At 31.2% G+C, this 17,676-nt stretch overlaps 1 protein-coding gene and 2 pseudogenes across 3 annotated transcripts; 2 read left to right on the top strand and 1 right to left on the bottom strand.

Moving 5' to 3' along the window:
* Positions 1-5,200: 5,200 nt before the first annotated feature.
* On the top strand, positions 5,201-11,811 carry LOC111299646 (chaperone protein ClpB3, chloroplastic-like; annotated as a pseudogene). Its single transcript, XR_016329897.1, has 10 exons — positions 5,201-5,573; positions 6,035-6,253; positions 6,583-6,820; positions 7,434-7,629; positions 8,059-8,113; positions 8,289-8,444; positions 8,700-9,008; positions 9,312-9,577; positions 9,793-10,710; positions 11,275-11,811. The product of XR_016329897.1 is annotated as a chaperone protein ClpB3, chloroplastic-like (transcript).
* Positions 11,812-11,876: 65 nt separating this feature from the next.
* Positions 11,877-13,125, bottom strand: LOC111299647 (pentatricopeptide repeat-containing protein At3g29290 pseudogene; annotated as a pseudogene).
* A 671-nt stretch (positions 13,126-13,796) lies between these two features.
* On the top strand, positions 13,797-16,783 carry LOC111299648 (uncharacterized). Of its 2 annotated transcripts, none has more exons than XM_022894971.2 (6): positions 13,797-13,925; positions 14,047-14,199; positions 15,316-15,389; positions 15,525-15,604; positions 15,836-15,987; positions 16,554-16,783. In XM_022894971.2, exons 1-6 carry the CDS (start codon positions 13,922-13,924, stop codon positions 16,634-16,636), a joined length of 546 nt encoding a protein of 181 aa, XP_022750706.2. In that variant the 5' UTR covers positions 13,797-13,921; the 3' UTR covers positions 16,637-16,783. The 2 variants fall into 2 exon arrangements, with proteins under 2 accessions (XP_022750706.2, XP_022750707.2); XM_022894972.2 differs by having other exon boundaries at positions 13,892-13,925; positions 14,050-14,199.
* Positions 16,784-17,676: the final 893 nt, after the last annotated feature.

Genomic DNA, 17,676 nt, shown 5'->3' with positions numbered 1-17,676 from the left:
TTCGCCTTTGCATGTATAATATCATTTTTGTTGTCGTGTAATTTGACATGAGAGCTACAGATTAGAGTTTGGAACCTAATTTTCGTGTAAAACACTAAAATAACCATATCACAATTTGTGTCGGGAAACAAATTTTTTCAGGATTGCTGCTTTATGGCCTCATTTTCACTCTGGATATTCCCAGAATATGGAGTAGTTTAGTCCAGCGTGGCCTGTGCTTGAACCTTATGCCAGTAGATTTCAATATAGCTTACTTCAAAATTGTTTTCTCAATACATAAAAATTTTCTGAATAACAGGTCTGGTTTTACAGCATGATGTTGAACAATTCTCTTTGTCAAAACTGGATGAACAATTTTGATCACAGTATCTGTTCACATGAGTAGGAAAAACTTGGTAGTAAAAGATCATGAAAAATTATCTTATATATGGACGTTAGAGCAGAATTAGAAGATTGATACATATTTTATTAATGTATATTTAAAAAAATTAATAAATTAACATGATAAATAAAAAGACGAGTAATCATTGGAACAACGTAGAAGTTAGTGAAAAGGTGGAATAAAATTGGAAGAATTACTGGTTAAATCCGCTGGGAATTTTACAATGGATGGTAAAATTGAAGCTCAATTAGGGGCATAAAAGTGCAACAAAAAAAGTTTTAAAAAACTTTGAACATTTTGATTTAGATTAGTAATAATTTGACAAAATTAAGACTAATTATCAAGTGATTATTTTAAATACTACTTTGATCATTAGATTATTTTAAAACTCGTTTTAAGAATAAAAATTTAGATCTAACTTGTTGAGCTGACAATACATATTCTATATTTTTTGAATATTTTTTGAATTAGTACATCTATATTCTATAACAATGTACTAAGTTTTAGGGTTTTTTTTTTTTTTTTTCCTTAAAGACCTCAATTAAGGTCTCAAAATTTCTTATTTCAAAAAAATTTTAAAAAAAAGTCCCAATATTTCTAGTGAATATTCGTTCTATGTTTATTATTCAAGCCTCTTTTCTGAATTTATTAATGCTTTCTGGAGGGATGAGTTGGGCTGCACTCCATACATGGCATTTAGAAACTTTTTTAGTGATATTTAAATTTATTGGATCGTGAATCTGAAGATTAATTTAATTAATTTATATAAATATTTTTAAAAAGTAGTATATATAGATCGAATTTAAATAATAATATTTATCATTTTTTTATCATTAGACTATGATCTTTTTATAAAAAAATTCTAGCATCTAGAAAAAATAAAAAGATTAAAAAAAGAATAGGAGAAGACAAAAAGTATAAAACAAAGAAAGTGAATAATAATAATAATAATAATTAATTATTATTATTATTAAATTTAACAAAATCATTGATTAAGTTGTAGTGATAACTAAAACATAATAGTTAATATATTATTATTGAAATTTTTAAATTTCATTATTGAGATCGGAAGATTGTTACATATTATATAAAGATACTATATTGTTATTTAAAGATAATTAATGAATTTATTTTTTAATATTTTAAATGTAAAATTTTTTAAGTAGTGTTTATAAGTATAGTCAATCATCTTTATAAATTAGTATAACTAGTTTTAAACTCCTCTTATGTACAAAAATATATTCATATATCAATAAATCTTATATAAATATAAATTTTTTTAAATGATAATATAAGCTATGAAATTTATGAATAACTCATAACTTATTAATCATTTTATTAAAATTAATATATTTTAATATAATATAATAAAATTAATTAATTAATTATTGAATATATTTATACAATTATCATCGATTCTAAAAAAAACTCAAATTATAATTTATTGAAACCAAATAATCTCTAAACAAAAAACAATAATGTTTTCGATTTAAAGAGATTAAAAATTTTATTTTTAAAATCAATCTCGCATATAAACTTTTTTAGTGAGAAAGTTTTTCATAAATTATTATTAAAGCGAAAATGTAATAATTGATTCTTCAGTATTTCTTGTTATCTTCAAAGTAAGTGTCATTTTACTCGATGAGCCAATAAATTTCACAGATAAAAGTGAAAAGATAAATAAAATAATAATTTATAATTTAATAACAGTTCAATTATAATTTAGACTATATAATTTTATAGCAAACATAATTATTGTAATAAACTTATACATATCTCCTCCACTAATTTTTTACATTTAAGCTTATGATCAAAATCATATACTTTGTTTACTTTAAGTTTGATATTACTTGTTTTAAGATTATACTTGATTGCGCTTATCTCAAACACAGAAAATTTACTTTTAAGATCTTCAAATATCATTTAGAATTTATAATATCTGTTTTCCTAAATCATAAATATAAATATATCATTCAATTAATTTAAATATTAAATAATATTAAAATAGTTTTTAAATCAATATCTTAACATATATTTTATAAATATCGTCAATATCTCTATTAATTAAATTCTTAGCTTTTGTATTAAATAGTACAAATATCATTATTCAAAAGTTATCATATACCTCAATATTCAACTTGTGCTTATAAAAAATGTAAAACTCTACAATTATAAATATAATATAATAATTTAAAATACTTTTATTATTATCATAGAATAATAATTTTTTATGTATCAAATATAAAAATATATAAAATACTAATTATCTTGGTGTTGGATTAGGGACATTAACATTGCAAGAATAGCATTGAATTTTCCATCAATTTCAAATAATTTCTTGTTACACCTACATGACATATAGTGCTAACTAAAAGTGATATCAATTTTCATGATAATAACTCTACTGGTGAAAGATTTTTTTTGTATATAATAAATCATCTTTAAATCAATCATCAACAAAAAAAAGAAGCTAATATCATAGTTAAATAAATATAAAATATAAGTATAAAAAGAAAATAATCTTTGAGTAGCAAAGACCAATAAATGATGCAAAATGAAAATTAAAGAGAAATTTGAAATAGAGTTGAGTAGTGATCAAAAGGTATAAAATTAGTGAAAAATAGTTAAAAATGCATTATACTTAACCAAAAGTTATTTATATAAAAAATATAGTGTAGATTAATTAATAAGATAATTTTAAATTATAAAAGTTAATATTGAAATAATAAAATTTGTTAGTAAATAATGGTCTAACAATTATAAGTTGATTGATGTTGAAATATTTTTATTTTGCCATCCCTTGATTTAGAACAATAAAATAAAATAAATTTATTATATTTAATAATGATAATAAAACAAATTAAATTTTAATTAAATCAACGCACATTAATATATAGATTTTAAAATTATAAAATATTATAAATGAAATCAAATGAAATTCATGTGCATTAATATTTTATCAAATAAAATCAAATGTGCATTAATATTATACCAAATGAAATCATATTTAATTAAATATAAATCTATCAATCAAATATAAATTAATAAAATATTTTATTCCATTAATTTAATTATGAAGAACTAATTTGATATATTTGCTTTCTAAATTTACACATGAAATACATTAATTACTCAAATGGATATTTAATCAAATATAAATGTATCAAATAATTGATTTGAGAATCAATTATTTTATAATTATAATTGTAGTATGTATTAAATTATTAATTATATATTGATTGATTTAATTTGTCAAATTACAAAAAATTTAAAATTTTAATACTTATAATATGAATTGAATTAAAAGTGAACTAATGTTAATAGTAAAAACATAAATATAGTCAATTAATAAGATAATTTTAAATAATAAAAATTACTATTAAAACAATAAAAATTGTGAGTGAATAATATCTAATAATGACAAGTTGATTGATATTGAAATATTTTATTCTGTCATTAATATTTAGAGATCTATCTGTTTAGAATAATAAAATAAAATAAATTTATTGTATTTAATAATAGCAATAAAACAAATTAAATCAATGTGCATTAATATCAAATAATAAAATTATAAAACGTTACAATAAAAACAAATGAAATCAACATGTATTAATATTTTATCAAATAAAATTCATGAAATCATATTTAATGAAATATAAATGTATCAATCAAATATAAATTAATAAAATATTTTATTCTATTAATTTAATTATGAAGAATTAATTTGATATATTTGCTTTCTATATTTACACATGAAATAAATTATGAAATATATTAATTACTCAAATGGATACTATATTTAATCAAATATAAATGTATCAAATAATTAATTAGAAAATCAATATTTTATAATTATAATTGTAATATCTATTAATTTATTAATTATTGATTGATTGATTTAATTTGTCAAAATAAGAAAATTTTAAAACTTTAATAGTTTTAATATGAATTGAATTGAAAGTGATTTAAAATCAATAATAAAAAAATAAATACAATCAATTTAGTTTTGTGAATTATATTTGTTTTATATATTTACATATGTAATACATCAATTATTGAATACTATATTTAATCAAATATAAATGTATAAAATAATTGATTAGAGAATCAATTATTTTATAATTATAATTATAATATTAATTATAATATTTATTAATCTATTAATTATATATTGATTGATTTAATTTTTCAAATTAAGAAACTTTTAAAATTTTAATACTTTTAATATGAATTAAAATAATAGTAATTTAAGATTAATAATAAAAATATAAATATAATCAATTTTATTTTTTGAATTATTTTTAAATTAAAAGATATATTAAATAAAATAAAATACATTTATTAAATATCACGTGATGATTTTTAAAATCATCTACGTTAATATTTTAAACCGTCCATATAGAATTTTGCTTTATTTTTACCAAAATTTGTATAAATTAAAAACTTGTTTAAAATATCACATTTTATATTTATTACTCAATAATTACAAGTATAATAATTAAAATTAAAAAAGAAAAAAAACCTTAAAAAACTTCCAAAAAAGAAAAATGAAGGAAAATTTTTTTTTTCTTTTCAGTTATTTCCGCAAAGATAAAGGACGGCCGCTTTTTTCGCGACATTTCCCGACCTCTCTCCACTTAAACCTCCGAACGAAACAAATCCCCGAGGACTCCGGCGAGCTTCTTTTCTTAAAAAAAAAAAAAAGTGATAATAATAAAATAATAAATAAATAAACAAATAAAAACCCAATCGTTTCCTTCAGTTTTCTTAAAACGACGTCTTTAAACTACATAAAACGATAAAAAACCACAAACGAGAAAGTCCGAGGAAGCCGAGAGAAGACAGAAGAAAGAAGAGACCTTTCTCTTCATTTTCCCTTATTCCCACGCAAAGCCATCGTCTTTCGCAATTCGTTACAATCAGTTGTCTTTCTGAACTTAAAGACCAACAATGGCTGCTTCTTCTTTTTCAACGGCGTCGTTTAGTGGGTCAGTTATGTGCTACACGTTTCATTTCTAATAAAAACAGTATCTTTTTATCTCACTCACGCCTTTGTTTGAGTTTTCCTTCAAAACCCAATTCCTTAAAATCCTTTAAACCGCTTCAGTTAAAGAAAAATGGGTGTTTTGAGAGGTTTTCAAGGACTTCTTCAAGGTCTTTCATTGTTCGTTGCGAAGCCTCAACGGGATAGGTAAGCTTTTATTTATGAAAATATTAATAGTCGACAGTTTGATGGTTTTCGATGCATTGACTGAAGATATTTGTTTTAATAGTAATTTCATCAACTTTTGAGCCTATCCTGTATAAGAAAAAGGAATTTTAATGGGTTTTGTTTTGTTGGTGTTGAGGAGATTGAATTTGTAATATTTTGAGTTTTTTTTTATAGTGATTTTCATTTGTTCAATTCCAATGTTGTATGTTTCTTTGTTATTTGAAGTTCTGTTTAGTTTTGATATAAGCCAATGCTGCTAATATATGAATTTAAAATTTACTTTTGTGCTGCCTTATTTATGCAATGGTCTTGTTAAGGTTTTTTACTTTATAATGCTTTGAAAATTTTGATCTTTTGTATCATAATGTGAAGGAGCTTGTTTTTCTTTGTAATTTTCTTTTGTGAATTTTGTATTAAGTTGGGGTTGGGATTTGTGACAGATTACTCAACAAGAGTTTACTGAAATGGCCTGGCAAGCCATTGTTTCTTCTCCAGATGTGGCTAAAGAGAACAAACATCAGATAGTGGAGACAGAACACTTGATGAAGGCTCTCTTGGAGTAGAAAAATGGTCTTGCTCGTAGGATATTTTCCAAAGTTGGAGTTGACAATACTCGCCTTCTTGAAGCCACTGATGAATTCATCCAACGCCAGCCAAAGGTAACTCTTACCACATTCTAATATATTATTCTAGATGTTCTATACAGGACCTTAACCATTGATTTTAGTGGTTTTTTTTTTTATGCTTTTGGTACATTTGATTTTAGTCAATTGAACTTTGGTGCACTGTTTGCCTCTATGGCTCATGACAGGCAGTATTGTTTTTTTGAAGTGCTGATTGGCGAAACTTTTACCTTCTTGAAAACCATGTTTAATTACAAGTTTTGATTCTTTTAGTTAATGCTTGACCATGTTAACTATGTTTCGTCTGTGGATTATGAAGTGCTGAATCCTGATTATATCTCTTCTCTGCTGCACAACCATGCTAGGTTTTGGGTGAGTCAGCTGGTTCAATGTTAGGACGTGATCTGGAAGCTTTGATCCAGCGAGCTAGGGAGTACAAGAAGGAGTATGGGGATTCATTTGTTTCTGTTGAGCATTTGGTTCTTGGATTTACACAAGATCAACGTTTTGGGAAGCAGTTATTAAGGGATTTCCAGATCTCCAACCAATCATTGAAATCTGCTATAGAATCCACTAGGGGACGTCAGTTAGTTATTGACCAAGGTGATAGAATTTTGCCTTTCTCTACTTTATGTTAACCAAATGGAATGTCTTGATGGGATTGGCTTGGTTGAATGAAACTGGCACGTTCAGAATATAGCAAGTTTTTTGTGTTGAAGGGAGTGGAGCATATTCTTCTTCCCTTCATGGATGACTTGCATTAACTTTTTGTAGATCCTGTGTTTTGGTGCCTATTTTTTTAATGTAAAGTAGCTGCTGGCTACTTGGTTTCATGTTCACCCTTTTTTTTATTTTTTTATTTCGGGGTTGGGGGGTGGGGGGGCACTGTTGGTTTGGGTGGAGACAGGGTTGAGGCTATGGTAAGATATCTATTAAGGTTTCTGGATACAAAGTTGAACCAGGTGTTTGATCCAGAAGCAGGTGGGCCAAATAATGTAATGTTTTGCTTGTTTGGCTGAAATATTTTAATTCTTCTAGGTCTGTTATATTTTAGGCATCTTGTTTTGTGAATTATGGGAGTAATTCAATGCTCCTTGTCATAACCTTGCTTCTTGAGGCTGATTCAGTGTATTTAATTGCTCTCTTTTTCTCGGGTTTTAATGGTATATTTTCTCTTCACTTCACTGTTTTTCTGACACCTTGAATTTGATTATAGATCCTGAAGGGAAGTATGAAGCTTTGGAAAAGTATGGGAAAGATTTGACAGCAATGGTGAGAGAAGGAAAGCTTGACCCAGTGATAGGAAGAGATGATGAAATACGCAGGTGCATCCAGATCCTCTCCAGGAGAACAAAGAACAATCCTGTTCTGATTGGTGAACCGCGTGTTGGGAAAACTGCAATCTCTGAGGGGTAAGCACTCAGGTTTTTGCTTCATTGATGCATGGTCATTTAAATAGCCCTACAAGCAAACAGGATAATGAATGCATCAGAAATGCTTCTCTTTATTATAATTTTTTTTTCAAATTCCTGGCTTATCATGTAAATAATTCCATAAATAATTCCACAATATGTTTCTAACTTTCAATATTATGAACTTTTTGGTGTCCTCGTTGTTAATTTAAGCCTCAGTTTAATATGTTGCCCTGAATGTGGTCAGTGGCATGCTGTTATAACCACTTATAATGGCCAGCTCCAGCACTTCTGCTGCAGGCGGTTGTTATGTATGCACTTTTTCTTAGGTTGGCATGATGAAGTCCATTTGTTGTAAGTAGCATCCTTGCAATTAGTGTTAGCTTAATGAGGACATTATCTACATGATCTTACTGTGTCTTTTAACAGGCTTGCCCAGAGAATTGTGCAAGGGGATGTCCCTCAAGCTTTAATGAACCGTAAGGTGTGTGCTATGCCTTGAAGTTAACTAGAATCTTTTTTTCAGGAAAAATCAAATGTCATCTTGTTCTTTTTTGGGGATTGGCGTTGGGTGGGCGTGCTAGAGTCATAATGTTGCTACTCTATCCTAGCTGGTGAGCTAGTGGGGGATGCTGATCAAATCCGGTTTTATTCTACAGCTTATATCCCTTGACATGGGTGCACTCATAGCTGGGGCCAAATATTGGGGAGAATTTGAGGATAGATTGAAGGCTGTACTAAGGGAAGTAACAGAATCAGAGGGCCAAACTATTCTCTTCATTGATGAGATTCAATTCACACAGTTGTGGGGGCAGGTAATGTTTTTATTGAGTTTCCAATTTTATAGGTTGATTATCCAATATCTGTAAAGCTGGCTGAACTGTCAAAGCTTTTTTGTCTGTTTGTGTTGGTGTTTATTGGTTGTATCAGTTTGTGAAAGTTTACCTCTTCTACTTGATTGGACATAATTGTTCTTCATGGAAATTATGTGTTTCTCTCCTGATGAAATTCTAAGGTTGATAGGCTGGTATTAATTGATTCCTGTTCTATGGAAATGATCTCTGTTTTAGGTGCCACGAATGGTGCAATGGACGCAGGCAATCTTCTGAAGCCAATGCTTGGTCGGGGAGAACTGCGATGCATTTGGGCAACAACACTGGATGAATATCGTAAATACATTGAGAAAGTTCCAGCCCTGGAGCGTCGTTTCCAGCAGGTTTATGTTGATCAGCCATCAGTAGAAGATATAATTTCTATACTCAGGAGATTTCGTGAGAGATATGAGCTGCACCATGGAGTCCTTATTTCTGACAGTGCGCTCGTGGAAGCTGCAATCTTGTCTGACCGTTATATCAGTGGCCGATTTTTACCTGACAAAGGTAAATATACAAACAAAAATCTAATAACTGGGAATTGATGACCCTAATGCAAGTTGCAACCTGAGAGTATAAAACACTATTGATTAACGGGTTATCATGGCAAGAGTTGGAATAATTTTGTGATGTACCGCTAACCAATTTAACTGTCTTTATATTTTCTATTTTCCCTGTTATGTGGTTGGTTGTTAGGTTTAAGACAATTAGCTGCTTGAGTTTCTTAAACATCTTGTATGTTTTTTCTGACACCACCTTTTTAGTTTTTTGAAATCATTTTGAGTACTAATATATGGTTTCAAATTGCAGCTATTGACCTAGTTGATGAAGCAGCTGCTAAATTGAAAATGGAAATCACTTCAAAACCCACTGCCCTTGATGAGATTAATCGTTCAGTATTGAAGCTGGAGATGGAGAGGCTGTCTCTTACAAATGATACTGACAAAGCTTCAAGAGATAGACTTAGCCGCCTTGAGGCTGAGTTATCCCTCTTAAAGGAGAAACAAGCTGAATTGACTGACCAATGGGAGCATGAGAAGACTGTCATGATGCGCATTCAGTCAATCAAGGAAGAGGTATGCAAGTGTTTTCTAGAAACTTATTTAAAAGTTTAATTTTCTTCCACCATGTTATATCATTTGTCATCTGCGAGAATGAAGACCAATTCTTTGAATATTCCCAGATTTTTCCCCTACTAATATTAATGTAGAAGCTGATGATGGGGCTGACCTTTATTTTACATCAATTGAAGACAAAAGGAGGTAGTCCACTAACTGTTCTACTTGTATAGATTGACAGGGTAAATGTAGAGATCCAGCAGGCTGAGCGGGAGTACAATCTCAAGCGTGCTGCTGAGCTGAAGTATGGGAGTTTGAACTCTTTGCTGTGTCAACTTGCTGATGCAGAAAAAGAATTAAATGAGTACTTGAAATCTGGAAAATCCATGCTGAGAGAAGAAGTTACAGGAAATGATATTGCTGAAGTAGTTAGTAAATGGACTGGCATACCAGTTTCCAAGCTTCAACAATCAGAGAAGGAGAAACTATTACATTTGGAGGAAGAGTTGCATAAACGTGTTGTGGGTCAAGATCCTGCACTTAGATCTGTAGCTGAGGCCATTCAGCGATCTCGAGTCAGTCTCTCAGATCCCCGTCGTCCAATTGCCAGTTTCATGTTTATGGGTCCCACTGGTGTAGGGAAAACAGAACTTGCTGAGGCCCTTGCATCCTACTTGTTTAATACAGAAGAAACACTAGTTTGCATTGATATGAGTGAATATATGGAAAAACATGCAGTTTCAAGACTTATAGATGCTCCTCCTGGTTATGTAGGGTATGAAGGAGGAGGACAGCTGACAGATAGTTCGCCGGAGGCCCTATGCTGTAATTCTTTTTGATGAGATAGAGAAAGCTCATGCTGAAATATTTAATGTTTTCCTTCAAATCTTGGATGATGGGAGAGTCACTGATTCACAGGGTCGTACTGTGAGCTTTACCAACACCGTTGTCATTATGACTTCAAATGTGGGTTCACAGTGCATTCTTAACTCGGATGAAGACACACCAAAAGATATAGCTTATGAAACTATTAAGCAGAGGGTGATGGAGGCTGCAAGAGAATTCTTTTGACCTGAGTTTATGAATCGTGTTGATGAGTATATAGTGTTCCAGCCTTTGGACTGCAAACAAACAGTATTGTGAGATTACAGGTAAGGTCCTTTTTATGAATTTATTGTCGCATAATTGCTTGCATGTGCATTTACATTCTGTGGATATTATTATGATGGCAAGGGATATTCTCAATTTCTCAAACCATTTCATATCCATTATAGGATGTAATAGGGATAATAATTACATTATTTAATTATGATAATAATCTAAAAAAAGAACTACTATATCAATGGTAAATAAATAACTAAAGACTACAGTTGTATTATGATGCTGCCGCTGATTCTTAAACGGTCTTTGTAAGAATGATACAGTTGATTTGTTGGTCATCCTTGAATCTGATATTGCTTGGTTTGGGTTTCTTCTCTAGACTAGATTTTGATTCAGCAAGTCACTAATTGTGCCCTTTATTGATAATTTTCTTTTAAATGATCAATTTATGCTCTACAGTGTTAAGGTAGGACTCATATGATAGATCTCTGTTCCTGTTGCAATAGAGAAATACTAGTCCGTATCACATCGTCAAAGCTCACATTGTTTCTCTGTAGTATCTGCCTTATATAGTTTATCACTCCCTTACCATTTTTTCTGTGCTTGTTTCACAGCTGGAACGTGTGCAAAAGAGGATTGCAGATAGGAAAATAAAACTTCAGGTGACAGACACTGCTGTTCAGCTTCTCGGTAGTCTTGGTTATGATCCAAACTATGGTGCTAGACCAGTCAAAAGAGTGATTCAGCAGAATGTCGAAAATGAACTTGCCAAGGGCATCTTGAGAGGGGAGTTCAAGGATGAGTATACTATCTTAGTAGACACAGAATTAACAGCATTTGCTAATGGCCAGCTCCCCCAGCAAAAGCTAGCCTTCGGGAGACTCGAGAGTGATTCAGATACTCAAGCAACAGATAGTCAAGAAGCTTTACCACAGACTGTCTGACAGTTGTACGTAAGTTTAACCTAAATCCTATAGGTTTTACACAATTTTGTGCAAGGAATACCATAGCTCACTCTTGAATCTCATATTGTATATGACTTCTCTTTCAAGTCACAACTCACAAGTTATATCCGTTATGTTCTTTTACTGATGATTGTAATGTTTCTTTAAAGTAATCATGGCTCACTATGCTTCCAATGCTTACCTAAATCCATTTTGGCTCAAATGTCTTTGTTCCAATATGACTAATGCATTCTCAGAGAAAATGGTGCCAATGGAACATTCTGATATTCTTTGCAGCTAATCTAGTTTCCACTGGGTTACTGCTTAACTGAAATATCATTGCCTGTGGCATATTTGGCATAAGGTCTAAGGCAGGAGTTAGAAATTAAACATTAATATGTCATCCCTTTTGTTTAGAAACTGATATTAGTGACAAATGAGTAAATGCGTCCAGAACACACTTTTGATGAATCGTGTGGCCATAGACTCGCAATGCAACTTTCCATTTCCTGGCAGTTTCACAAGCACCAATGACATTATAGGATGCTGTTGAAACCAACAATCCTGAAGCTACCATTTGCCATAAAAGCTGCAAGGCCCTATCCCATGAACCAAGCTTCTGGCATGACATTAAGGCAGTGTTGTACAGATGAACATTAACTAGTGAGCTCTTTTCTCTTATTCTCACAAAAGAGGTGATGAGCATCAGCATGTTGATTTGCCTTGTACAAAGCACCAAGCAGTGAATTCCATGTGATAGCATCTGGTGTATGACCCAAGGATTTCATAATATCATAGATTTTAAAAGCTAATTTGACCTCTCCAGCTTTTCCGAGTGAATTAATTAATGCATTGCATGCTATTGGATTTGGCTTCAATCTAGATAAATAGATAATGCCAAATCCCATTTTTCTTCCTTTATGCATGCGCTAATCATGGCGTGCATTGTATCATCCCGGGGTTCCAACCCATTTTGAATCATCTCATTACAAGCATGAACTGCCAATTCATGCCGATTACGCCAAACAAAAATGTTAACTAGCAGGGAATAAGTGATCTGTGTCCCAAGATAGCCATTTTCCTGGATTCTTAACCATAACCTCTCAGTTTCAACCCAATTGTTCAATCTTCCACAAATAGATATTGTTGCATTACAAACAATCACATCAAAACCTTTTTTTCTGTTCAGAATCCTCTTCCAATTCCTCAAACAAATCAAGGGCTGCATGACAACTCTGAGTATCCGCAATGGCTTTCAGTATTAAGCTATAAGAATGCTCTGTACTAATTTCATTTGTCTTCATGAACTCAAAAGTTGTCAACGAATCATCAAGTAGCTCATTTCTTAGCAGGCAACATTTCTGGGCGCAAAATCCACACATTGATCAACCGCCAAATTTCCCCAATGATGCAAATTTTGACCCAAAGAATGCAATAGAAATTCTTCTTTGACTTTTTGAATCAAACTATTTTCATCATCATCTTCACAAACCATCTCAGATTCAATATAGCAACCATCTTCAGTACATTAACCCCATTATCTATCCTATTTGACTCAAATGGCAAATTCATTCTTGACATTTTCGTTCGGGCCAAACCAAACACATCGATGGAAGCTTAGCCTCCATTGAACCACACGCCTTCTATAAATCTTCACAGCCAACCCGCCATAAAAGCAGCCATAAAGACACCTATAACATACAACGATTTCTACCTCTACTTTGACTACATGATTGATATCGGCATCCAAACCCAGTAGATGTTATGTCAAATGAAGCTGAATAAGTCAACAATTCTCCCATAACTTAACACTAAAGAATGTCAATAAACAGAACAAATAATAAAAACTTCACTCAAAATTCAAACTGTTCGAGCAAAAGCCCCAACTTCAAGAGCATTTAACCAATTATAAGATAAACTTTAAGCATAACTATTTATGCAATAGACCCTTATCAGTTCTTCCAAGAAAGTATATTACTTTGGTTACCCATAAAAAAGATTTGAACTTTGAGGTTTATATAAGCAAATAGAAAAGACCCAGTTCAAGTTTAGAACTTGTCAAGGCAAAAACAGAGAAACTGCGAGTTGAAACGAAGCAGAGTTACCAGCAAACAGCGAAGTGAGTCCAAAGATATGAGTGGGTAGTGGGAGATCCAAGAAACTTTACTGTTTATGTTAAGATAATAGCCAAAACGGCACTGTTTTGAAAGGCTCTTGAACGCACCGTTTGAAGCTCTTCTAATTCTAATATAGGCTGTTCTACCGGCCCAGTAGAGAGAATACTGAGCACAGTTTCACTTTCCCAAGAATTGAACAAATGGGTAAAGTTGATTCTTTTTTTTTCTTTCGGCAAAATTTCCTTTTTCTCTTATTTTATGTTTGTTGTTCATCGTCCTTTTGAGAATTGATTTTTCCCATTTTTTGGATTGGAATGATTTAAAGAAGAAGAAAAAGAAGTGGGAGAAGCATCAAAGGAAGTGAGAGTTGGGGAAGTGAAGGAAGGAGTGGCATCAATAGCATTATTGCCAAGTGGGAGCCTTTCAGGCCACTTCATTCAGCTTCCTCAATCTATCTGCTATGGCCTTAATGGCACTGGTACTTCCTCAATTCTTTCATCTGTGTTTTTCTTTGAGCTTGCTAGTAACTGGGTTTTTTTTGGTTGTTTTGTTTTGTCATTAATTTCATGTGGAAATCAGTTATTTCCTGTCTATTCATATAAATGGGTTTGTGTAAGGAACTAATGGAAAAATAAGAGGGTCTCAGGCTATAATCAATTTGTGGAAAGTTGTCTGCCTGTAAATTGCTTGTTTATTACTATTATTTCCTTAGGTTCGATTAGAGGTGTAATTGCGCTGAATCAAGTCCATACAATGGCAGGCTCGAGTTCGACTCCATATGAAAACTCTACCTAGCTCGAGTTTGACTCAATATGAAAACTTGACCTGGATCCAGCGTCATTTTCATGTTCAAACTCAGACTGTAATTTAATTGAGTACTTGAGCTCGACTTAGTAGGTTCGATTAAGTTCGGTAAAGTTATAAATATTGAAATTAAATATTATATTTTTATATATAATATTAAATATATTAAAAAATAAAAGCTCAATTAGGTTTGCAAATCTCTCGAGTTGGGTATTAAACTACTTAAACTTGGCTCAACTTGTTACTGGAGTAGGTCGAGATCGAGCTTGAGCTTGGCTTAACAATCAACAAGTCGAGTTTGAATTTTTTTGAGTTGAACCTGAATAGCGGACGAGTACATGTTACACCCTTAGGTTTGATTAAGTTTTAGTTCATTAGTCATACAAATTTCTTTTAGCTACTTAAATTTCTTAATTGCTTTATATTCTAACACGTGATTGACTTGTAATCGCAAATGGCACAAAGTAATGGAGAAAATGAAATGTATAAGCTAGTATCTTTCAGAGTTTAAATTTAATTTTCCAGAGTCATTCAGTATTTTAGATACTGAAGGATGCATATGATATTGTGTATTTCATTGTTTAGCTTGGAGGATATTTAAACCACCAAAAAAGTACTTGTAGTGGATGATTAAGATATTGGATATCATCCAGTAAATTTCTCTACCTTAATTATTTTTCACCAGAAAATTGGGTTCCTTGATCAATTTGTAAGCTATTACTGAAACTTTTTTCGGAATCGTTTTGGTTTTGATGCTTTTTATGCAATCTTTATCCTTCCATGATTAAAGAGTTGGCTTGTGAGATGGAGTGCAGCAGGGGTGAGGATTACCGCTTGATCAAGCTCACAATCATAGACTACAATGTATGAGCTGTATGCCTTGAGTTTTTCTTTTTTGTTTACAGTCCCAGTAATTGTCTTCCAAAAAAGAACCTCTTTTTTTAAAAAAATAATACTTCTCCTTTTCATTTTTCTCTAATTAGTTTTAGTGTCTGACAGTGTAAGAAGGAGCAGACTGTTGTAGTGGAGTGTAGAGGGCATGATGCTGCTCGGTTCCGTAACATTGACCATGCTCATGGGTAAGCCATCCATGGATGAATTTGCTAAATGTTAGAGAAATTCAAGAAAGACATCAGTAACAAACTCCACCCTTAAACACCCTTGACATAGACATTTGAGCTTTAGATGGTTTCTACTTTCATAAAGTATAAGTTTCTGAGCTTAAGTGTTTTCTGTTCAAATCAATTTTCCCTGCAATGAGCACACGGATAACAAATGCCATCTCTTGTTGTAATTCATTTTTGAGACAGTTGGGAGAAGGATATTGAGGATATGGTTGAACAAAAAGAAGGGAAGAAAAAGGTTTTGATCTCATTTGAGTGTGAGACACTAAAATCTGACAAAGCAGCTGAAGACCATATAAAGCAGTTCATGCCTAAATTATCAGGGCTAGATGCTGTTGGTATGATCAATCCCTTTTCCTTATTTTCAATTACCAAATATGAGGAAACTCTTTGACCATGCTGCATTTGGCTCCTTCAAACTGCCACTATGTCTTAGATGCATGGCAATTTCAATTGGGTTAATGTCTTGAACGGCTTTTGAACTATAATGAAATTTTCAATATAATTCTTAAACTTTAAAAATATTTAATACAGTATCCGAACTATGAATTTGCTAACTAATGTGGTACTTGAAGAATTATTTATCAATCATATGTCATCATTTGGAGTAAATTACATTAAAGGTAAGTACCATATTAGTTAAAAAATTTCACATTAAAGATTTTTAAAATTTAAGAACTATTTTGAACATTTCATTATAGTTTAGGAAGTTCAAGACATTAACCCATTTCAATATAACCTCAGCTACTCAAATTTTTGTTTTCATTTTCTCTATCGTCCAAACTTCTAGCTGAAATTACCTCTTGTTTTGAAACAACCTCAAAATGTTCTCCTATGATGCAGCTTTAGTGTCATGTGTGCCTGAAATGCATGTTAAACACCCTAACTATAGTTTGGATTGCAGTTAATATTGGACGGATGAGCATATCAGGGTTGGACTTTGAAGCAGAAGAAGCAGATTCTAAGCAGGATTTATCAACTGCTTAAGATGTATATTCTCCTTGTGTAATTCACCAGAATATGAACATATGAAAGCAATCTAATCTATTGCTTTTGTTGAGGTGAATATTTTTTTATATCTGATTTCTGTCTATGAGATGAGTTCATGAATAAATATTCAATATCTCACTGCCATTCCTGGATCCAACTCCCAAATGACTTCTATTATGAGAACTAAGGCTTCTAATTGTAAACTTGGTGCTTCAGAGATGTATCAGAAAGCTACAATCATCCAACAGATTTTCAAAGTTGAGGGAACATTGATGGATGGTAACTCCAAAAGATTGAATGAACATTTTCAGGGAAGAAAAGAGAAAAAAATTAACTTGAAGAAAAATTATCTAATACATGGTGAAAATTTTAAATTGTACAGCCAAATTAAAAGATTATAGCATACTCAGACTCGTTAAGATGTACTTAAAAAAGTTTTAATAAAGTAGTATTATAATAAACACATGACAACATTCTAATTTCATTTGTGGAGTTGTAAACTTTAACAACGGTGTATGAAATAATATTTCTAACTTCAATTACTTGAAAATTATTCATTCTCAACTCACCATTTACAAAAACCTGATTTGACTTCCAAATGGCTGAAGTAGCTTTGAGTTAGGAGTTCATTAACATCTGTCTGACATAGTCATTCTAACTATGTATTTTCTTAGTAAAATTTATTTATAATTTTATATAAAAACATACAAAGCAAGTTTTTTTTTTTTTTTTCCCATTGACCATTTTATCCCAATTATTGGATAGGGTGAGTAAGTAAACACAAGTTTATAACATGATCTTGAGCCAATGAGCCAATTTCAAGTCAACTCAAATTCAAGTAGCAACAAACTAGCATTTTGGCAAAAGGGAATGCATGATAGATTGGAGACTTAATCCAATTGATTCATGCAGCTTTAAAAGGTAGCATTCAACAGGTTTGAGATTCAAATCCTACTTTGCAAACCCTTTTTCTATTCCTAGACTATGGAACTCCCTTCTTGCAAATCGGATTAGGAGAAACCCTTTTCAAAGATCAA

This window comes from Durio zibethinus, chromosome 18 (genome assembly GCF_047325235.1).
Source record: "Durio zibethinus cultivar Kanyao isolate XHJ-2024 chromosome 18, ASM4732523v1, whole genome shotgun sequence".
NCBI classification, from domain to species: Eukaryota; Viridiplantae; Streptophyta; class Magnoliopsida; order Malvales; family Malvaceae; genus Durio; species Durio zibethinus.
Note: the sequence above shows the minus strand (reverse complement) of the source record. Positions and strands in the feature narration are given on the sequence as shown.